This window comes from Triturus cristatus, chromosome 1_2 (assembly GCF_964204655.1).
Source record: "Triturus cristatus chromosome 1_2, aTriCri1.1, whole genome shotgun sequence".
Classification (NCBI taxonomy): Eukaryota; Metazoa; Chordata; class Amphibia; order Caudata; family Salamandridae; genus Triturus; species Triturus cristatus.
Window position 1 is genome coordinate 934929339 of NC_140580.1, and position 24500 is coordinate 934953838.

The window sequence follows — 24500 nt, forward strand, 5'->3', positions numbered from 1 at the left end:
CGCGGCAAATTGAAAATGCTCCCGGCTGACCGTGAACCGCAGCTAACGCCGGTGGGCCGGCAGGACGGGGATGTGAAAATATGCATCCTGCAAGTCCAATGCTACCATCCAGTCTCCGGGGTCGAGGGCAGCCAAGACCTGAGCCAGAGTCAACATCTTGAACTTCTCCTTCCGGAGGAAGCGATTGATGTTCCGGAGGTCCAAGATGGGGCGCAGGCCCCCTTTATCCTTCTTGGGGACCAGAAAGTAGTGGTAATAACAACCACGTCCTACTTCTGGCCCAGGAACGCGCTTGATGGCCCCCTTGGCCAAGAGGGCCGTAACTTCCTGCTGGAGAAGCAGCAAGTGATCCCCCAACATGCGGTGGCGCCGAGGTGGCATGGCGGGAGGGGAGGACTGAAATGGAAGAGAATACACCCAGTGGATGATCTGCAACACCCACTTGTCCGATGTGATATCGCGCCAGTGGTGGAGGTGGTGGCGGATCCTGCCACCCACCGGCGTGGGGTGCTCCACAAAGCTCGAATTAGGAAGGTTTAGAGGTAGAAGCAGCGGGGGTGGAGGTGGACTGCCCCCCACGCTGATTCCCAGAGCCGCCCCTGCGGAAGCCGCGTCCACGCTGAGGCTGGTTCTGCACAGGCTTATTGAAGGAACGTGCCTGGGTGCCCCTGCCATGGCCACGAAAGGAACGAAACCCAGGAGTGGCTGGGCTCTTAGTGGAAAGACCCAAGGACTTCACCGTGGCCAACGAGTCTTTAAAGTGCTCCAGCGCACTGTTGGCCTTATCGCCAAACAGGCGAGGGCCATCAAAGGGCATGTCCATGAGCGAGCTCTGGACGTCAGGCGAGAACCCAGTGGATCGCAACCAGGCGTGGCGACGCAGCGCCACCATCGTAGAAATCGCCCTGTCCAACGAGTCAGTGGTGTCCAAATCACACCGAATGGCGAACTGAGCCGCATCCTTACCCTCAGCAACCGCCTGAAAAAGCACAGCATGGACCTCCTCAGGACACTGAGGTAACACCTGAGCAACCGTGTCCCACACCACGTGAGAATAGCGGCCCAACAAGCAGGCGGTGCTCACCGACCGCAGCCCCAAGCTGGCCGACGAGAACAACCGCTTACCAAACTGCTCCAGCTTCTTAGAGTCCTTATCCGGTGAAGCCGTGGGAAAGGCACTCTGCGACGTCGAGGCCTGGATGACCAGACTCTCAGGCGTGGGATGAGTGGTCAGAAACGAGGGGTCACCAGGCGCCGGGCGGTGACGCCTGGCGATATTCTTATCCACAGGGGCCCCTATGGCCGGCCCCGACCAAGTGCCCAACAGGACGTCCGTGAGGGCGTCGTTGAAGGGAAGCAGTGGCTTCGATGAAGTTGATGCCGTCTGGAGCACCTCAGTAAGGAGGTTAGTTTTGAGGGGCACCGTGGGAAGATCAAGGTTGAGGACCTCAGCAGCCCGACGGAGCACCATCGTGTAGGAAGCGCCCTCCTCCATTGTAGGTGGGGGAAAGGCAAACCCCGGGTCAGAAGAGACATCGAGGTCGCCGACGTCCTCCAGATCGTCCACCCAGTCCTGCTCGGAGTCACATTGAAGGGCAAGAGGGTCCTCGGACCCCTCCCAGTTATCCTCCGTTGCAGGAGGAACCGGTCGCTGCGGCAAACCTGGAGCCGGAGCAGGGACATACGGCGTTGGAAACGGCGCCGCCGTCTCCCAATGCGGGTCCCCGGTAGGAACAAAATGGTCCTGCAACCGGGGCAAGGGAGGAACAAACGGCACCCACTGCGGCGCCGGAGGCGGAGCCGAGGGCGGCGCTGGGGCCGGAGCCGGCAGCGCCGGACCTCGTGGCGCCGGGGCCGGAGCCAACGGCGTAGGATTCTGTGGCGCCGAAGCTGGATCCGCCGGCGGCGCCGACGGGCCAACAGGATCTGGACACGAGATCGCGGGGCCCAAAGGCGCGCCGGCGGGAGCCAGAGGCCTAAAAAGGCGGTCCATGGTGGCAAGAAACTCTTGCACCTGGTCGCGTGTCGCCAAAGGATCCGGGTAAGGCAGGTAGGCCGCGGGACTCCCAGGCTCCAAGGGTGCCGCAGGGGTAGAACCCCTGTCCCCCTCGTCCGCATCCGTGGACTGACGGGGGGACGTCGGAGAGCAAACACGCTTCTTCGACTTCTTTTTATGTCGTCACTTACCGGAATCCGAGGGCTAAGACTTGGAGCCCGAAGAGCAGCGACTGCGGCCCCGCGAGCGGTCCCGGGAACGGTCCCTGGACCTGGAGTGGCGTTGGGACGAGTGCCGGACCTCAAGCAGCTTCCAGCCCCGCTCCCTCAAGGCCTTCGGGGCCATGGCTCGACAGTCCCTGCAGGACCGGGAGTCATGGTCCGTCTCCAGGCAGTAGAGGCAAACATCATGGGGGTCCGCCACTGACATGTTGCGACGGCAGGCCACACAAGACTTACAGCCAGGCATCCCTACGTGCACCAGGAGAAAAAAGGGGGAGCCAAAAAGTCTCAAAAGAGTAGTCAAAAAGTGACTAAGGTACTCTATCCGAATCTGCGCTTGCTGGCGTGGAAAAAGAAAGAACTGACGTCAGCGCGCATGGGTGGCGCCTAAGTAGTCTCCGTGACATCATCTCGGCGCTTACGACGCCAGTGACGGACTCGGAGACGAATGACGCCACCTACTGATGCGCAGTGGTACTGCTAGCAAAACTTTCCGGATCCAATCTGACGCCTGGGGATATTCTAAGGTAAGAACTCTATCACTAACGTGTCTCTTTCAGATAGTAAAATTTACCCCTCCACTATCCAACACTTTCCCTACTGTTGCACTCGCTGGAGTGGGAATAGTAAATTATTCCCCTCCGCTATCCAACACTTTCCCTACTGTTGCACTCGCTGGAGTGGGAATAGTAATTTTATCTCCTCCACTCTCCAACACTTTCCCTACTGTTGCACTCCGTGGAGTGGGAATAGTAAATTATTCCCCTCCGCTACCCAACACTTTCCCTACTGTTGCACTCACTGGAGTAGGAATAGTAAATCTTACCCCTCCACTATCCAACGCTTTCCCTACTGTTACACTTGTTGGAGTGGGAATATTAATGTATACCTTTCCGCTATCCAACACTTTCCCTACTGTTGCTCTCACTGGGGTGGGAATAGTAATTTTTACCCACCCGCTATCCAACACTTTCCCTACTGTTGCATTTGCTGGAGTGGGAATAGTAATTTTTACCCACCTGCTATCCACCACTTTCCCTACTGTTGCACTCACTGGAGTAGGAATAGTAATTTTAACCCCTCCGCTATCTAACACTTTCCCTACTATTACACTCCGTGGAGTGGGAATAGTATATTATTCCCCTCCGTTATTCAACACTTTGCCTACTGTTGCACTCTTTGGAGTGGGAATAGTGATTTTATCCCATACGCTATCCAACTTTTTCCCTACTGTTATAGTTAATGTAGTATAAAGTATTTTTTTTACAAATAAATATTAATTTTTATTTATGATATATATATATATATATTTATTTTTATATTACAGGTTTATGTGTATGTGTGTGTGTGTATATATATATATATATATATATATAATATTTTTATCATGCTTCTAACATTTTATATTTAAATAAAATAATTATTTATTATTAGGTAAATATATATAATTGTTTAATATGTATGTTTAATATTTTTATATACATTTATTATTTATAATTTTTGACTTTTTAAAAATAATTCCAACTGTTTTTACTAATTATATTTATTATTTAATTAATTTTATATTATTTTTAAGACAATTAAAAAAATGATATTTTAAACAATGATATTTTAAACAACGATATTTTGGTTTCGATATTTTTGCACTTACCTTTGTAGAGATAGGATGTCGGTATTCTGTACTCGATATTCTTGTAGGTCAATATTCGGTCCGTCGATATTCTGTCAGTGATCCAGCCAGAGGGCAATCTAAAGGGGTTTGGAGGCTGCAACTGCTGGGTGGGAGGGGGGTGGGGGCGAAGACCTGTCTGCCTGTCCCCTGTGGTTTATGGTACCCGCATCCTCAGCCACACAAAGGCTGGGAGCCTGTTGGCCATGGTGGCTGGAAGGGTATGGACATGGTTGGAGACCCCCGCCCTGGGGGTGACGAGGAGCCACAAACAAGCCCAAGGACTTGGCCATAGCTCTGCTGTGCTTATTGCGCCCCAGCGATGAATCTACTTTCTTTCCAAAAAGGTGCGAGCGATTAAATTGCATGTCCATAAGCGAGCCTTGGACATCCCCTGAAAAATGTGTCATTCTCAGCCAGGGATGCTGGTAACCATAAGGGTCCTCAGACCCTTCCCATTACTCTCCAACTCCAGGACTATCAAGAGAAAAAGGTACTGGCTCTGCTCCAAAGAGCATGGTCCCGGCCGGCACCGGCATTGGACGACGCGCATCCAGTTCCATGTTGGAAATGAGGATAGGGCCGCCATCGCCAGGGACGTCGGCGCTGGAGCAGGCGTCGAGGAAGGTCTTGGTCTCACCGGCGGCTCAGCTCTGGATCCAGCAAGGGAACAATGAGGCTCGAATGGCACTGAGGGTGAACCGCATCCACTAGGGGGGTCCCTCCCGAACACGGACAAAAGGTGTCCCAGAGGGGTAGGGCCACCCAAATATGATATGCATGGCCTCATAAAATTCTTTGAGCTGGGCGGGGGTCATAATGGCTCCCGGAAAGTCAGGTAAGTGCAGAGCGGACCCTGACTTCGGCACCGCTGAAGTGGGAGGCTTGGAGTGCTGACGCTCTTGTGCCTCATGGGATGACGTTGAAGGAAATGGTGAAGTCGAAGACCTCTCCGGCTTCTTGGATTTCCAGTATTGATGAGCTTACCCAATTTCTCCGACAGTTTTGATCGCCAGGTGCGGCTCCCCGAACGATCCCTGGACCTTCCACGTGAACCAAGATATTGAAAGTCAATGAGTCGTTTAACACCAGTGGGCATGGAGCTTGAGGGATTGCTCCCTTTGCACCTTTGGGTGCATGGCGCGGCAGTCCTCAGGTCTTGGATTCGTGTTCGCACTCCAAGCACCACAAACACGCCAAGTGGGATCTGTCATAGGCACCTGCCTGTAAAAGGCTCTACATGGCTTGAAACCAGCCAGTTTCTTGGGTGACATCCTCACACCGGGGGAGAAAACGCTCAAAAAGAGTTGAAAAAAAGTTGCAAAAAAGCCATTCAAAAAATGACTTAGGGTAGCTCAGAACAGATCCATGCTATCTAGTGCGATAAGGAAAGAACTGACGTCAGCATGCTGGGGTGGCCCATATATAGGTACTGCGAATGTCACTTCTGGTGCGTACGCCACATAGCCGAATGGTACCACGTACTGGCATGCAGAGGTCTGCTCAAAAACCTTCCTGATCCAGTCTGATGCATGAGGATATTGTAAGGTAAGGAATCTGCAGCTAGAAGTCTATATCAGATATCAAATTTACAATGCAGATCTTGATTTTCAATGCTCGTTTTCAGCTTGGAGAGCTCCTATGGGAATATGGCAAGCAATGAAGTATCAGTCCCTCTTTATCACACAGTAACCAAATGTCCTTGCAAAATAATGAATAAAAGGGATTTTTTTTCAGTGCTGTTTATTAGCAGCCCACACAGGTTTAAATACAGTTGTGGCCACATCCACAGTATATCTTTCACTGAATCAGCATCTGATTGGCACTCACTCATCTACACATTATTTACTTCATTACACATTGGCAGCAGTTGGCCATCATCATGGCGTTTGGTAATTTGGGAAGGTGGCAATAGGGAACCTTGAAAACTGAAGCTTGACATTACCAAAGAGAGCCACTCAACAGGGCCTCCAAAGAGAACACAAGCAGAGCCCAGGTCTGACTTAGATGACACACCAGAGTCCAAAATAACCCTCAGACCACCACTTTAAGAATGTCAAAATAAGAGCTGTAACTTGCAGGACACACTCCTGATGTAATGTGATGTCTTCCACATAACTACTCATGTCCTTGACCAAAGCACACGTGTAATAAACACTCACAACAATAGTGTCCTTCTTCTCTACTTGCACCGTGGAACTATGAGGCTGCTAAAGATGTAGCAAATACCCCGGAAAAGCTGGGCAACAGAGGAAATATTTCTTAGTACAAAGAATATACATTTTTATATCTTAGAACATTGGAAATATTTATGGCCTGTTGAACCACATGAAAACAAGGCTCTCCAAACCAGTTCCTTGGGACTGGACTCCTCTGCAATCCTCCCTTCTCGTTGCACATGAATAGCCTGCCATTTTCATTTGTACTGCGACATCAACAAAAACATTAATAGACTTTTTTCTGCTGTACATGTTTTTACATTTGATTTGCCTTAACAAGGATATCATTAAGTTGACTTTGTTTTAGCTAATATTAGTCCCAGACAGGATGTTTTGTCCTTGTTCAGTCACTGCCACCCTGGGCTTTGTTCTGATGTCAGAACGTATGCTTTGCCAGACATGTTCCTATGCACTTGGCAAAATACATTCATGTCTACGTCCTTGCTCATAGTCCCACTGCGGCCGGCAGGCTGGCACCGCGGCACACATTCTAGGTCAGGAGCAAAGAATCTGTAAAGGCCTCCAAAGACTGCAGACCTCTGCTACCAGAAAGGACACCTGAAGACAAGGGAGCAAAAACAGTTAACCAATAGTTTGCACGTTCAAAAACAAAGACTCATGCAACACACAGAAAACAAAATAACCACTGCATGCAGCTTGTATACAAATAAACCAGCAATATTCTGTAACCCTGACACTTCTTAATGGTAAATTGGCTTGACTCGGACTGAAGGTGTGTGCAAAAGTGTGGTTATTTTGTGATAGTGGCTTGGGAGGATGATCCTTAAAAATACAGAAAACCTACCAACGAAAAATGCAGCAGCAATTTGAGCCACATCAGACTCTTTTGATGACCCCTTCACAAGGTGAGATTTACAATAGCAAGTTTACCAGTGTGCCACTGAAAAGCCTGAGACTTGGCTCTGCCTGAACGAGTAGCAAACACAGTTCTAAATACATATAGCTTCTGGACAGTTAATAAAAGGTACACAGGTTCTCTGAATTCCTTGCTGTAGATATGTATTTAGAATGGGAGTACTGTGTAACAAAAAGGCTACCACATGTAGTTACATTGACGGTGACAGGGGTGGGGACATACTTCAGGCTGAGAGTGGCAGTTGTTTGTCTTCAAAATACTCGACCAATCAACTAAGTCAAAGTGTACTCCAAAAGATTAACGTACAAGGGCATACAAAGGGAGCGAACTCCCTGTGCCGGAAGGGTCGAGAGGAATCCAATGGTAGGAGTACGTCCTCCCGTATGTATACACTACTTCACAACAAGCACTCCACGTATCAATGACCAGAGTCCACTAACCACTAAGAGTGATCCTATATGGCCTAGGAAGGGAAAGGTCTTGCTCCGAATGATGAGCTGTTTGCCACTAGAGAGTGGGGAAGGACACACATCCTTTTGAATTAATTACCCTCACACACCCTAGTGGCGCCATGCTTCATCATAGGGTCACCCCGACGCCTAAAAGTCAGGGTGGGCTCATCCGTGTTTCAGGGAGCTCTTGGATAGTATGGCCACGGGGAGTTTAGAGATTAAAAATCTGCCGTCAGATCCCAGTATCCCTTTAATCTTGGATCTGATGGGGATATTAAAACAAAAATTATGGGGGTCAGACAGGATATTTATGGTCCTACAACCCTGATGTGCATATGTTTCAGTCCTGGTTGGCTGTAAAGGTCCGGGACACTCTTCAGGGCAGAGAATAAAGTATTCTCCCTGGATAAGAAGACAAGGGGGGGGAATTGCCCTACCCTACTTTTATTTTCAGGGCAGATAGCTGCTCCTGAACTCCCTATTTATAGATCATTTATCTATGTTCAGTGTTCACTCCATCCCCTCTCAGGTGAGTAATCGTATCTCTGGGGACATCGAATCAGGGGTAGCCCTTTAGTCAACCTATCCTCAAGGGTCCTGCCCCGTGATATAACCTGTACAGTTCATGTCCCCGGGCTTTATTACGGGGCAGGACCCTTGAGGATAGTTTGACTAAAGGGCTACCCCTGATTCGATGTCCCCAGAGATACGATTACTCACCTGAGAGGGGAAGGAGTAAACACTGAACATAGATAAATGATCTATAAATAGGGAGATTAGGAACAGCTATCTGCCCTGAAAATAAAAGTAGGGTAGGGCAGGTCTTCCTATCCAGGGAGGATATTTATTCTCTGCCCTGAAGAAAGTCCCGGACCTTTACAGCCAACCAGGACTGAAACATGTTGGCATTAGGGTCGTAGGACCATAAATATCCTGTCTGACCCACATACATTTTTGTTTTAATATCCCCATCAGATCCAAGGTTAAAGGGATACTAGGATCTGATGGCGGATTTTTAATCTCTAAACTTCCCCTGGCCATACTATTCAAGAGCTCCCTGAAACACGGTTGAGCCCACCCTGACTTTTAGGCATCAGGGTGACCCTATGATGAAGCATGACACCACAAGGGTGTGTGAGGGTAATTAATACAAAAGGATGTGCGTCCTTCCCCACTCTCTAGTGGCAAACAGCTCATCATTCGGAGCAAGACCTTTCCCTTCCTAGGCCATATAGGGTCACTCTTAGTGGTTAGTGGACTTCGGTCATTGATACGTGGAGTATTCCAAAAGATTGTCATAATTTTTAAAGAGCAACAAACGCTTCAGAAATTAGGTGAAAGAAGTTCGGAAATCCAAAGAGTTTTGTCTGAGCAGAAGTGTGTATCAGAGTACAGCTCGGTAAAGAACCTTCTTCAACACAGAATTTTAGCTAAGATTTTAACTGAAACAAAGTGCGCAGTGACTTCTTTTGCCGGATAGCTTCGTCCTTTCATGGATGTAAGGGAGTGGGGCATGCCCTAAACATTGGCTATCGTGGTTACACAAGCACTAGTGCAGCCATGCTTTCCGTCTTCTTTATCAATTAAAAATGTGTTTCCTTGAATAAAACATGTCCTTGTGAGAACTTCGTACCCACATCACCTCTACAATAATGGTATGACAGTAACAAGCTGCTTATCAGTCTTAGCAATGCAGATTCAATGACGATTACAGACTCTAGCTTCAAAACGTTGTCGCCAGACCTTGAGGTAAAGTAATTGAAGACATTTCCATTACAGCTACTAGTGTTTCCTAAGAAGGCTTGAACATCAGAATATGCATTGCATTCAGTGGGGTGCCCAACCCCATCACTAAGATAGGGCAAGGATGGGAATGGTTCACCTCCTGGAGTCAATACCCATCTGTCAAGCAGAAGAAACAGATAGCTAGAAGATTCCAAACAACTCACTTACCAGCCAATGTAGCACTGGCACAGGTTCTCATGCGAGGTGGCTTGCTTAATGAGCAGCTCTACTTGAGTCGGAACATCCAGAGTTTCATCGTGAGAGAAATCTCGGCCTTTAAAATGGAAGATAAACACACACAACAGTGAGAAAACCATGGACCTCCATACCTGTAACCCTACCATGGCATCAGCAGCACACTATATTATAGACATGGAAAGTTATGAACTATGATGACAAATCACAAACGTAGCAGAACATAATGCAAGCAATCACTGTGGAAAGGTGACAAAACATGAACCGAATGTGAGCAATCACAACATCATACAACAAAACTATGGAAATTGTATGTAACAGCACCAGATAACAAAATTATCCAATTATACCAGAAGATTTAAGAATGTTGCAAATAGAATGTGACTGATCACAGCAACAGACAATATAACTGCAAATAGAATGCAAAGCAAAGAACATGGAAAGTGGGCAATCACTGTAAAAGAGCCGCTTGAATAGAATGTCACCTTGACAGTCACTAAATGATGGATACAGCAAGAAAAGAGCACTGATCTGTCAGGACTGGGGAACAATGAGGGAAGAAGGGGTTCTCCTCCATAGGACACCTGCCCTAAGCTCAAAACATTGGCCATGTAATGCCAATGAAGCCATGAACTGAAAAAAGCATTAGCTGCTCTGAATTAGATGGTGAACCTTGCCAGAGTTAATTGCTTGGTACTGGCGAGGGTGCATCCTGCACAGCCACTTGCTTAGAACATTAAAGATTCTTAGTACCATAAGAGCAAGCTTTACTCACCTGTGAGTTTGTCGCGGACTCGATTGATGATCTGAATCGCTTTCTTATTGAGTGCTTCTGGCGCTACTGTACCATCCCCAACTGTAAGAGTAAGAAAGGAAGCTAACATCAGAATCTTTTCAAGCGAGATGTGGCATGGCAAGCAGAGAACACAGCAGGACATTGAGCACTGGGAGACACTGTGATGGAGAAAGGGAAGGTGAGGGAAACAGACAGACCATGCACACACGGAGACAGAGAGTCAGAGAGAGAGAGAGCATTTTGCAAAAGGCTAGAGAGGAAGATTTCAAATTTATTAATGGCAGAGGGAGAGAATGAGAGAACAATAGCCCGCAGGACGACACAGTGCTAGAGAGGAAGAAGGCAGGAGATGGAGAGAAAGAGAAATACAACATACATTAGAGGGCATAGTGGAGACAAACGCAACACCGACAGATGTCAGACAGAAAAGCGAGAGAGAGAGAGAAGGGACCAGTGACGGAGATGAGAGCAGAGGAGATAAAGGGATCTATCTAGCTTCTTTACCTCTCTTCTGTCCATCTTCTGCCTAACTTGCCTCTCCTCCCGATTGAGCCATCTCTCCTGTGAAACCCCTCTCAGTTAAATGTTCAACTATCCCAGTCTCTACCTTCCACCTATGAAGTCTCCCAAGCCTCTTCATTCAATCAAGATGCTTTTACCATACAATTACCATTGCTAACATGACAAAAAAGACTTACTGAATGAATGGATAGACTCGGGAACTGTGGTTCCAGTCTTCTTGTGGGCCGCCTCACCTAATTCAACAGGATCCAACAGTTCTGCAGGAAAAAACCAACCAAATCATGAATAGACGGAATATTCACATACGACTGGTAAGTAGGAGCTGCCGTTCTACCTTCCATGCAGTAGTACACAGCCTGGAAAATGCTTTGGGAATATTTATTGCATTATAGGTACCTGAGCAGGGATACATGTTCTGATTCTTTGTATCAGCCATTCACATAGCATACAAAATTTGTGGAGCAGGGGCTGTGTTTGTATATTTTGAAGGATATATTACGGTTTGCTGCACACCCAGCGAAGCAGGATGTGTTTACGTTTCAACATGCCGAGGACATGACCCTCTTCAGGCCCTGGATTCCTTCAAACACTGAGAGAGCACCTTGTGAAAAAGGCTTTATGCCTCTTCATCTCTTCATACCGTGAAAAGCAGGTCATGGGTCTCTACACACCCTCTTCAGCACGCTGTGGGTCTCCACAAATCCTGTGGACAGACCCTGGGTCCCACACAGAGCTGTGATGCTGGTCCTGATTCTTCATGTACGAGAAGGTTATGGGTCTTCTCACACTTTCTGGAGCAGGCCCTGGGTCTGACTCCCCCCAGCATGTTTAGGAAGATGTGGGTCTCCACAAATGCTAAGGAGCCAGCTCTGGTCTCCACACAAAGTGAGGAATAGAGAGGAGTGTGAGTATGTGCTGTTATCTGTGTACACTCTGTGGAACAGGACCTGGTCCATGCACACCGTCCAGAACAGGCACTTTGCACACATTCAGAGACAGGAATTTGTTTCTGCGTTGGCCAAAGATGGGAATTCCAGAGTTAGAGTGAGCAAGTTAGAATGTTGGAAGTAGCCAGGCTTGGCAATGGAAAATGCTAAATAGGGGCTGGGCGGAACCACCGCTGATGGAAAGTCGATTCAGGAAAGGAGAATGCTACCTACCCAGTATGCATCTGTTCTTGTCATCTAGAGCTGTAGATCCATATGCTTTAGCCTAGATCGCCATCTGGTGTTGGGTCCGGATGATTGCACTTATTTTTTGTTCGAAGAAGTCTTGCAGTCACGAGGTAGATGACTCCTCCTTTCGGTAATAGTGCGCATGGGCATCGCCTCCATCCCCAGATTGCTTTGCAGTAAGGGTGATGATGGAGTTAGTAAGAGTAGAAAGAGATGTCCATGTATAGTGTATCTAAGTAAGATAATACTGCAACAGATAAAGGTATCCGGGGAGGTGGGTGGGCGTATATGGATCTACAGCTCTACATGCCAACAGCAGATGCATACTGGGTAAGTAGCATTCTCCGTTCAAGGCATATGAGCTGTAGCTCATATGCTTTAGCATAGATTATACAGCAGTTACTCTCAAGCGGTGGCTAACCTGTACCTGTTGCAGTGGACTGAAATAGTGTTCTTAAAACAGCCTGGCCCACACTAGCTTGTTGTTTCGCTAACACATCTACACAATAGTGTTTTGGTAATGTGTGTGGTGTAGACCATGCTGCAGCCTTGCAAATATCATCTAAGGATATGTTCCCTAAGAATGCCATGGAAGCCCCTAGTTTGCGTGTAGAGTGTGCTCTAGGGGGAACTGTTAATGTGCATTTAGCTTTAATGTAGCATATCTGTATGCTCTCAACTATCCACCGTGCAATGCCTGCTTTTGATAAAGGATTGCCTTTATGCGGTGGTGAAAAAGCAACAAAGAGTTGTTTGGTTTTCCTAAAAGATGTCGTTTTTTCAATGTAAAAAAGTAATGCTCTTTTAACAACGGATGTGTGAAGAGTGCATTCTGCCTCCGAGTCTGGTTGAGGAAAAAACACGGGTAACTCAGCAGACTGGTTGAGATGAAAGGCAGAAACGACATTGGGTAAAAATTTTGGGTTAGTCCCAAGAACCACTTTATTTCGGTGAATTGGTAAGAATGGTTCTTAAATGGTTAGTGCCTGGAGCTCACCAACTCTCCTAAGAGATGTGATGGCTATGAGGAAGGGTACCTTCCAAGTTAGAAATTGTAGTTCACATTTGTGCAACGGCTCAAATGGTGAGCCCATGAGTCTTGTAAGGACAATATTAAGATTCCACACCGGAGAAGGTGGAAGTCTAGGAGGAATGATTCTTTTGAGTCCTTCCATAAAGGCTTTGATAGCGGGAACACAAAACAAGGACAAGTGCTGTCTGTTTTGTAGGTAAGCCGCTATTGCAGCAAAATGCAATCTTATTGATGTATATGCTAAGTTAGCCCTTTGTAGGTGTAATAGACAGCAAATGATGTTTTGAATTTAAGCATCAAGCGGATTGATTTGATTCTTATTACAATAAATTACAAATCGTTTTAATTTTACTGCATAGCATGCTCTTGTGGTAGGGCGTCTAGTCTCTCTAATGACGTTCATGCAGTCTGGCGGGAGATTAAGGTAGCCAAACTCTATGATTTCAGGTGCCAGATCTCAGGGTTGAGTTGACTGGGATCTGGATGCCTTATTTCTCAATGGTTCTGAGTGAGAAGCTTGGGGGAGAGGTGTAGTTTTTGATGAGGAACTACTGATAGTTCCAACACGGTTGTGAACCATGGTTGTCAAGCCCATGTGGGTGCAACTAGGATCATTGTGAGGGAATATTGTTTGAGCTTCCGAACCACAAATGGAATTAGCGGGAGAGGTGGAAAAGCATAAGCAAATATCCCTGACCAATTGATCCATAGCGTATTGCCTTTGGACAATGGGTGTGGCTACCTGGACGCGAAGTTTGGGAATTTTGCGTTTAAATGTGTGGCGAACAGATCTATCTCTGGGTAGCCCCACATTTGGAAAAATGGGAGAAGAACTTGAGGGTGTAGTTCCCATTCGTGGATCTGCTGTCTTTGACGACAGAGCAGATCAGCAATTTGATTGTTTACTCCTGGGAGATGTTCAGCAAGGAGATATATTTTTTGAGGCATGGCCCATCTCCATATGCTTTGAGCTAGGTGTGAAAGCTGTAGAGAGTGTGCCCCCCGTTTTTGTATGCAGTACACTGCTGTCATGTTGTCTGTACGAACTAGGACAGCTTTGCCTACTAGATGTATCTGAATAGCTTACAATGCTAGAAAAAATTGCTAGTAGCTCCAGATGGTTTATGCAGAGTTGTCTTTGTTGTAGAGTCTACATGCCCTGAATGGTATGTTTTTGAAAATGAGCTCCCCAACCAGTGAGCGATGCGTCTTCTGTGAGCACAATCTGTGGAACCGGGTCGATGAATGGCCGTCCTTTGGAAAGGTTTTGTGTATTTCTCCACTGCAGAGATCGATGAGTGCGGCCGTCCACCAACACCAGATCGGTTAACTGACCTTGAGCCTGGTTCCACTAACGTGCTAAGCATTCTTGTAGGGGGCGCATTTGGAGTCTTGCGTAAGGAACGATTAGAATGCAAGACGCCATCATTCCGATCAACTGCATAAACACTCGGGCTGGTAGCGAGTGAAGCGGCTGAAATTGTGATATTAGGGTTTGCATGTTGCGTATTCTGACTCAGTTGGGGTACGCTAGAGCTTTGCAAGTGTCTATTGTGACTCCTAAGTATGCTTGCGTGTTGGAGGGTTGAAGATGAGACTTGGTGAGGTCGACAGTGAATCCCAAGTCGAGAAGCAGCTGAACTGTTTTGTGAGTGTGGTGTATGCAGCTGTGTTGCGACTTGGCTTTTATTAGCTAGTCGTCCAAGTAAGGGAAGACATGAATGTGTTGTCTTCTTAAATGAGCTGCGACCACTGCTAGACACTTGGCGAAGACTCTTGGTGCTGTAGTTACCCCGAACGGGAGGACTTTGAATTGGTAATGTTGTCCGTCCACCACGAACCTGAGATTTTTCCTGTGAGCGGAGTGAATGGGAATATGGAAGTAGGCGTTTTTTAAATCTAAGGTGGAAAGAAAGTCGCCTTGCTGAATCAATGGGAGCACCTGTTGAAGGGTGATCATGTGGAAGAGGTCCGATTGAATGTAGAGATTTAGTTGTCTTAGGTCCAGTATAGGCCTCAGGGAGCCCTCTTTTTTTGGAATAAAAAAGTATAGGGAGTAAACTCCTGTCCCTTGATGACGTAATGGGACCGGTTCTATTGCATGTTTGTCTAACAGAGAGAGGACCTCTTGTTTTAACAGGGTGAGATGTTCTGGTGACATTGCATGCTGTCTGGGAAGGATTGTTGGTGGAGTGCTGGTAAGTTCCAGGCAATAACCATGTTGGATAATTTGTATTACCCACTTGTCTGAGGTGATTGACTTCCAGACAGGTACGAACTGTGCGAGACGTCCCCCGACAGGAGTGGAATGATTGGGGGATAATGGAGGGAAGTCACTGTTTATTGGCAGGGGAGGTGCGGCTGGAGTTCTCTCTGCCTCTTCCCTTGTTATTATTTCCTTTGTAACCTCCTCGAAAATATCCTCTGGAGGAGTTGGATTGGTAGTTCCCTTTGTAAGAGGAGGAGGGATTTTCTGACGACGGTGTTTTTGAGCCACCCCTATAAAAGGAGCGGCGAAAGGAACCCCTGCTAGAAGGTAATTGTAGGGCTTCCATGGATTTTGCAGTTTCGGTATCTTTCTTCATTTTTTCTAATGAAGTATCTACTTTTGGCCTGAAAAGATGCTCTTTATCAAAGGGCTGATTAAGTATGGAGGAACGTACCTCCTGCTTGAATCCAGAGATGCGAAGCCAAGCATGTCTCCGCAACAGTATGCTAGTGTTAATAGCACGAGAAGCTGTGTCCGCTGCATCTAGGGCGCATTTTATGGAAGTGTTGGTGATGCGCTTCCCTTCTTGAATGAGGTCATTAGCTTTAGTTTTATACTCCCCCTGCAAATGTTGCATGAGTTTTGCCAACTCATCATAGTGTACGTGCCAACAGAGACTGAACATTGGCAATACACCAATATTTGGAGGCTTGCATAGCTACTCTTTTGCCAGAAGCATCAACAAGTTTAGACTCCTTGTCAGGAGGAAGGGCGACGCCTGTAGTTTGAGAGTTAGCTCTCTTGCGGGTGTTAGATACAACAAGAGAGTCTAATGGTAACTGAACTTTTATGTATACAGGGTCTGTAGTAGCGGGCTCGCATTTTTTATCCACCCTAGGTGTCAGCATCCTGGCTCTAACTGGGTCTTTGAATACCTCATCGGTATGTTTTAACAAGCCCTTTAGCATGGGTAAAGTGTTAGTAGACCTCTGTGAGTGTGTTAATGTTTCTACAAGGAAATCCTCTTCTAGAGGGTCTGTATGTAGTTCCAGCCCATGATATTGGGCAGCCCTGTTGATAAATTGTGTAAAGCCAATGTTATCATCAGGTGGGGAAGGTCTGGAAGGATACAGGTCAGGGTCATTAGGTTGACCTGGATCCTTATCATAATCATCCTAGGGATCAGTGTCATGTGGTATGTCTGGATCTTTAGGGATATGATGATCGTCATCCCCATTCCCATCCTCAAAATCGTCATCCTGTGAGTTAGGTGACATTGGAGGTGGTGAATTTGATGGTGTAATATGTAAATTGGTAATAGGAGGAGGAGATGGAGGTATATAAGGGGGAGAAGGGTTAGTACCCATATATCTTTTTTTCTTCAGAGGTATAAGGGCATCTTGTGGGAGGTCGAAGCCGTTTTTTAGGAAGAGTAGGCAGAAGGTGTCCAGTTTTCAGGGCAATACTAAGTCTTTTTGTTTTGGATCCAGAGGTGTTTCATTGGATGGAAGTTCTTTCGAAGGAGTATCTGTTCCTTTAGGAGTGGATTTCTGCATCGAAGATTTGGGCTCAATGTCTTTGGGTGCTGAGTGTTTGGAATACGAATGCTTAGTTTTAGCCGGTTTAGGCTGTGGAGTTTTAGGAGTGGTATGTTTTGGCTCTGAACTTTTCGATGCAGAGGTTGTCGGCTGCGAGCTTTTGGGTGTGGAGTGTTTCAGCTCCGAGGCTTAAGGCTTGGGGGTTTTTGGGTCCGAGTCTTTTGTTTTGGAGGGTTTCAGCTCCGAGGTTTTCGGTGTAGAAGATGACTTTGGTGCCGACGACGTGGGAAGTGGCACATGTTTCTCTTTATGTTTCGATGCCGAAGGTGTTGATTTAGCACCGGACTGGGGTGGGCTCGAGCACGAGGGCTTGTGTTTCTGTTTCATAGCCGGGCTGGAGGGCGGGGCATCTGAAACTCTTTCTCGGTATCGTCCGGAGCCTGAGGGCGATACCGGAGCCTTATTTTTTGTTTGAGTGGGTACATGGGGATCTGTACTCACGGTACGTTGACCTGGAGTGACGTTCAGGTCTTCCTCCATGTCGGAGTTGGCTTCGGACACGGAGACGGAGACCAGTTCTTCTTCTTCCTCGGCTTCTGCGGCAGGACAGTGTTCTTCTTCGCCGAAGATGTCTGGTACGGAGCCGCTGCCATGTTGCATCTCGTGGCGTCGAGCCCGATGATCACGGATGGTCTTCTTCAATCGGAATGATCGACACGCTTCGCAGGATTTTTCTTCGTGTTCCAGGGATAAGCACAGGTTGCAGACCTCATGCAAGTCGGTGCGTGTAAACTTTTCACGACACCCGGGACATAGCTTGAACGGAGTCCGTTCCATCGATTGCTGGCGTGGTCCACACAGGTAGGCCGGACGGCCCGCCCCGAAGGTCCCGATCGAAGGTTTTACAGTGTACACGATAAGCGCCGAATGGGAAACCGCGATCGAAGACAATACCGTTGAGGGTAGAGGATTGCGTGTACAAAGGGGTTCGAAAACGATACCGAACTGGAGTGCAGAAATACACAACCCAACCAGATGGCAGAAAAAAACAATCTGGGGATGGAGCCGATGCCCATGCGCACTATTACCAAAAGGAGGAGTCACCTACCTCATGACTGCAAGACTTCTTCTAACAAAAAGAAAGTGCAAACATCCGGACCCAACACCAGATGGGGATCTATGCTAAAGCATATGATCTACAGCTCATATGCCTCGAACATAGAATTTAGGCTTTCTATGACATCCTCATTCTATTATGTGGACACATCAGGGACGATTAAGAGCACATGCAGAAATCAGACAGTATCTGAAAGGGAAAAGCTGAACATGTTCCTGAATTGTCCATTCTACATAATCAAAGCTGCAAAACCACGATAAACTTTGTAAAACCAACTGATCTCCCCATAAAGTTCACAATAGATTAGCCCTATTCTACGAATGTACGGTACATGCACATTTAAATTTTCGGACACACATTCTATTCCCATTCATAATTCAGACTGAAGGCATTTATCTGTTTCGATGTTTGGGGCAAGGCATGCCTTGGTAGTATGTGAACATAAACAGGGTGGTGAGATGGGCTCGCATTCCACTGGGCTACTGTGTGAAGGGAATGAATGTGTGCATGAGTATGCAGTGGAACTGGGCATATAGCATACAACTTGATTTGGTAAAATCTATAGAGGACATATGAGAAAGAATATCTATCAGATTTCCAGTTTGTAGGGAAGAAATATACTGCGCTGCATTTCAAAGCCAGTCGGTCTTGGATGGTGAAGCCACAGCTGACGTAAAAGATTGTGGTTCTGAGATTGTGATGATGTTGCTGGTAGGGTTTCAGATCTTGGACTATAACACAGCTACGGTCAAAGAATGGGCTAACACTGTAAAGTTACTGCTGTTTTAAGTAGTGAAGGCACTCCTATTCCAGATTTAGCATTGTGATATCCAGTGCTTACATGAGAAAAGTTTGAGTTTAGGATTATGAAGTGACTACTGTCATCTGAGAAGTTTGGAGTGTAAATGCATCGTTGTCATTGGAGGGTCTCAGAAGGAACCCTAATTTTGAAGATGTTGCTGTCACTGAGGGATTCATTTTTAGCAGTGAGAAGCTACTAATGGCATAGGATGGCCTAAGGTTTACGATTGTGAATTCATTTCTGTCACAGGAGTATCTCTAGTTTACTTTACTTAAACTATTGATGACGTGAGACAGCTTTAAATTGCCTGCTCACTTCTGACAATGAAAGGCTTAGGGTTAAGACCGTAAAGCCAAGGCTTACCCTGAAGATGCTTGGACTTAACCACTGTTGCTGAAATGGGACTACTCAAGTTTACACTCACATGGAGGGCCTCAGCTTACGTAAGTCTTTTGCTGGCAAAGAGACTGTCTGGTATACCATTAAGAAGACACCGCTGACATGAAAAGATGTCAGCTTTAGATTAGGAAATCTACTGCTGAAACAGGAAAATCTTAGTACCGTGATGTCAAAACTATGAAGCCATTGTTGGCATAAAAAAAAAAAAACAATCTTAGGTCACTGATTTAGAAGCTATTGCAGGAATGAGAGGGTCTCAAATTGTAAAGCTACTACTCTGCAGGGAAGATCTTAGTATACATATTATGAAGTCGCTGCTGCCAAGGAAGATCATGTGGATTTGTTTACAGGCCCCCGGTCCCTCAGGCTAATTTTACTGCCAACCTGATGGACTTGAAAACTCACTATATTTTGAAATCAGAAACGTTCTTGCTATTGGGTGGTATAAATATATGATGGAGGAGGTTTACTGTACTGAAACAAAGGTGTTTACTGAAGAGTATTTAGTCATTACTTTCACAAATGGATAGAAGGCTTCACTCACAAGGAGGCAGGGCATGTACTTTGGCTTATTTTGGCCCCATATGCCTCCACTATAGTTGAAAAGGATAGCAATCCACAGGACTCACTGTCTGTATGTTTTGTTTAATCTAAACAAACGCTATAAACCTGGATCTATAACAACAATGTACTCTCAGAAAGACAGAATATGTCTCGTATCACTGCAAAACAACTAGGAAACTTCCCTTGTTGAGTAGAGTTGTATATCAGAAGGGCTAGATAAAGCAATAACAGGTTTTAATAACCGGATACTAGGAGCCCTAAATATGGTGGTATCAGTCTAAAATATCAAGCTCAGGCAGGTTATGCGAAATGATCTATGGTATCATGCAGAGTTAAAATAATTAGAAACGGTGTGTGAAAGAACTGAAATGGCATGACATATTGACTTTGAGCCTAGAAAGGAGGATTCCTATAAAGTTGCAGTCAGTGTATACAAAATTGCCTCTGGAACCCCTATATCAGAGCATTTGGCTCACAGAATAACTTCTGCCCCCCCCTCTCCTATCAGAGATTTTTTTTAGCATAGTCAAAGACACACATCACCGATCTGTGAATCCAATGCTACTCCCGCTTTGCAAGAGCTGTTATCAGATGGCTGACTATTTCGATAGTAAAACTGAGAAAATTAGAGACCTTTCCTTGCCAGAAAGGTGTTGGCCCTATTTCTAATGGTAGCACTCCTGACATCCTGAGAGGCAAAGATGAGATCCTTTTTGACCCAGTTACTCTAGCTATGGATGAGGTTCATCTACTTATCCTTTTGGTGCAAAACCTTGCATCTGACTAGTGGAAGATCAGCATTTAGCTGGCAGAATTATTTAAAATTTCCCTCAGAATCATACAATTTCCACGGGAGTGGAAAGAGAAGAGGATTATACATCTGTTGACAAAGAAGGGACTTGATCCCCTCTCATTATTAAACTATAGTCCTATCTCCCTTTTGCTGCTAATGTTAAAAAACACAAATACCAAATTCCTTGGAGGTAAATGATATCCTTGATGAGAAATAAGCTGGTTTCAGGGCCAAGCAATGCATGGACAGTGCAGGCTGCAGACCTTGAAGCTCTTCATAGGGCATTAGATGAGGGGAATGCAGCTTTTAAGGTGCCTATGGACCGGTCTGCTGCCTAGACAGTTTCCCACAGACTTCCACCTGAGCACCTAGGAGTTGGACTAGGCGGTAGCGTCCTCAGGTGATTCAACTGTTTTCAGCAAGGAAGCAGTCAGTCAGTCAGACTGGGAATCTTTGTACCCCTTATCATACAATTAAAGTGTGACATACAACAGGGTTCATCGTTCAGCCACACACTATTTAATGCACATTGATGATTGTTGGCAAATTTTTTATTTGTTCTTTTGGGTTTACGTCATATAGTTATATTGTGAAGGTTGATGGGAACCTGGCAACAGCTCAGGACAACATCCGAAATTTCATGTCAACCATTGCTGGATGGATGAAAGATAATGAAATCCAACTGAAGGCTAGAAATACGGAAGTTATTGTGGCTAGAATATCACACAATATCTGGTCATCCGCCTGATGGCTGGAAATGAGGGCCAACTGCAGAACTCCGGTGGAGGAGGTCAGAAACCTTAACTTCACAAATGACTCCAACTTGTCCTCTCACCATAAGGTGGCACCTACATGTCTTACTGCCATGACAGTCCTGAGAAATGTTCTCCCCATACCTCTAATGATTTCAGGGCGACATTGGTCCAGGCAGTTATTACTTTCTGCTTAGACTGCGGCAATTCACTTAATGTAGGCCTTCCAAATAGTTCCGTAAGTAGCCTCTAGGTCATACAAAACATGGCAGCAAGATTAATTCATGGGCTTCGAGAGGACAAATGCGGTTTCTCAGCATCTGGTGAGCTTGCATTTGCTTCCAGTGATGAAGAGTCTAGTTGAAATGTTGCTGTGTCACACACACAGCTTTTTATTGCCTGGGACCTATCTTTTTAAGGCAAAATGCCCACATGATCATTCAGGTCAGTGTATTTGTTTGAAATCTCCAGATGCCACAGTGGATCTTTCTCTGCTTGAACTGTCATGGCATGGAATAGACTTCATGTAAGTCTAAAATCACAGGAATGTCAGGAAACAATTGAAAACTTGGTTGTGTCACAGCTTTCTTTTGATAGGGATGTCTACTTTTCTTTCATTAAGAGTTACACTGCTTTAGGTAGACAATATGTGTCATCTCTGCTAGCACCTGGATACCCTTTGGGCTTCAGATTTCTCTCTAGAAGACAAATAAAAAAAGCTCAGTTTACAGACTGAGAACGCTTGCTTCCACGGGCAGGTGTCAGATGACAGATGGTAATGTCATTACTGTCATGGAATGGTCTCTAGTTTAGGACTGTGAAGCCACTGCTAGCAAACAAGGGTGTCAGTTAATAGATTGTTTAGACATTGCTGTAGATATCAGACTAAATATGATGTAGCCACTGGTGACATAGGAAGGTTTCATTCTACAGGCATCAGACTTACTATGTACAATATATATTTGCATTTGATTGATTGCTACTGGCAGGAGTAAAGCACACGTTTGTGTTACACTCACCTACAGACTGTGTAGCAGAGTAGGAGTCAGTCCGAGTCCGTGATCGTTTATTGCCCTTAATATTTGCTGTGGAGAAAAGAGATACTTGCTACAGATTTTCCTTTTACTCTGAATTCAACATTTTGAGAACATGTTCCAAGAGGAATATTTACTTACCTGCATTTATTTGTTTAATGACTATATATCATGAACTTCTCTTTTGTGTATCCGGGTAACACATAAAGACTTGGGGTGTTAAACATTTCTCTATAGACTATAACAGTCCTCAACAACATGCACTAAGCCCTTTGATGACACATTGTGGGTTCATAAGATCCCATATCCTTCAGGTCAATTCAGGAAAACATTTTTCACTTACCTGTAACTGTAATTTCCTGGTGTTGGTATCTATCACAGATTGACATGCTTGAATCATTCCCCTTCGTAGAGGTCAAAGTCCCATGATAACCTTACAAAAGCTGTCTGACAGCATAACAGGCCCCACAGGCCTTAAGACAGTATCACATTTATTTCCATCAATGCAAAAGACCCGACGTTTGATAACTGAAGAGAGACTGCCCTAACCTTCCCTCATCCCCACGGGCATCTCACCTCAAACGAGTATGAAACATATTGATAACTGAAAGTTCAGCCTCTTGTCTGGGGAAGAGGGAGTGCCACATGAGAATCTACAAAAGATACGAATACTAGAGAACTACAGTTAAAGACAAGTAACTATTTTCTTCTCCTTGAAACAGTATAACAAGCAATATCACATATTAAAACCAGAACATTGCAGACGGAGGGTAAGAACAGAATGGCTCACATTTTAAAGTACTGCTCGTTCCACCGCTGTGCCTGTCTACCACTGCATCCAAGCAGTAATGTTGCATGAAGGCATAACATTTCTACCTGGTCGCTACTTAACAGATGTCAGTTAATAGAGGGCTGTAGTTGCAGCAATGATCCTGATGGAATCTGTTGTGGTGGTCTGTAGAAAAGGATACCTGCTTTCATGTGACAGGAGATAAGTGTCACTATCACCCATCTCAAAATGCCCTGCTTAGACAAATGGAATCCTTTTCTCAGGTTGAAGATTGATACTAGCAACTAATCTGAGTTTTAGAAGTCTTTCATTCTGTCCAGATAGACTTTTAAACAACACAAAAACGCAAAGGAGTAGTTAAAAACCAGCAGGTACAGACTACCAAGGAAACAGCAACCACAGCAATGGACCTGGGTTGGGCACCTAGGATCTGATTCAATATTAAAAGACAATGTTTTTGACAGTAAAAGAAATAACACTATCTTTAGGACGAGAACCCTCACCCTCCCTGAGGTGGCATGCTTCATAATAGGATATGCTCTCACACCACAACAACTTGTTACGATGTGAGTTACAACTCCTAGAATAGGAGAAGTTCTTGGATGTTAAACCTACCCTATGAGAGTCTAAGGGGGTGGGTGAGTGGGGCTGAGTGCAAAAAGGGAAAAAGTGATAAAATTAAAACTTTAACCTGTCAGATCCTTCAGCCTTATTCTGTCTACCGCAAACAGGATTAGAAACAGTTAGATGAAGCATCCCTGACTGAATGAATTGGTCAACATATTTCTGCCCTAGAAATGGCCCTTAAAGAGGTATAGTGGGCATTCGTCGGGACCTGTAAGAGTCACTCTGCTGTATATGTATTAGAGAGATGTAAAATCAAAAAGATACTGATACAATGGTGGTCACCAAAAGGAAAAGGAGATCCACCTTTAAGGGTACCTGTGAAAAGGAATAGTATGTTGTCAGAACTTCATACATTCAGTTGTGTTCATGTGTCACACCCAAATGTACAAAAGTGGCCAGTGTGCAGCAAATCACAGCACATTTTGCACTCTGCGCAGCACACTCACAAATTGGACACTCATAGGGTAGGTTTAACATCCAAGAGCTCCTCCTATTGTCGAAGTTGTAGCCCACATCACAAGTTGTTGTGATGTGAGGAAGAAAGCTTTGATGAAGCACACCAGCTCAGGGTGGGTAAAGACTCTTGTCCTAAAGAAAGCATTCTTCTTTTTACTGTCAGAAATATTGTCTTTCAGGATTGATTTAGATCCTTGGTGCTGGACCCAGATACATTGTTGTAATTACAGATAGAACTTTAGACACCTGCTAACTTCCAGCAAGTGATCTGGGTCACATTGGGGTTTAATACAGCCTGTAATGGTTCTCCCACCAGGTTTGGGATGACTGTTGCAAACAATGAAAAAGAAGAAAAGCATTAACATGCAACCCAGACCATGCAATAAAAAATGCATTAAAGCACAAGCCTTTCTTCCGAAGCTTGCTTGCAAAGAAACCTTATTTCTTGTTTTGCAGCGTTGCAAAAAGGTGAGCCTTGG

The 24500-nt window shown here is 45.6% G+C and overlaps 1 protein-coding gene across 2 annotated transcripts in view; it reads right to left on the minus strand.

Annotated features, from left to right (window-relative positions):
* Positions 1-5612: 5612 nt before the first annotated feature.
* The window catches only part of MTOR (mechanistic target of rapamycin kinase), a 1008697-nt gene continuing 989809 nt past the window's right edge, over positions 5613-24500 (minus strand). For both annotated transcript variants that reach the window (XM_085609875.1, XM_085609873.1), the window contains 5 exons: positions 22134-22199; positions 10909-10989; positions 10190-10270; positions 9388-9493; positions 5613-6663 (listed from right to left, as the gene is read on the minus strand). In XM_085609875.1, coding sequence (XP_085466001.1) covers positions 6648-6663; positions 9388-9493; positions 10190-10270; positions 10909-10989; positions 22134-22199 — 350 coding nt within the window. In that variant the 3' untranslated portion in view covers positions 5613-6647. The remainder of the gene's footprint in view (positions 6664-9387; positions 9494-10189; positions 10271-10908; positions 10990-22133; positions 22200-24500) is intronic.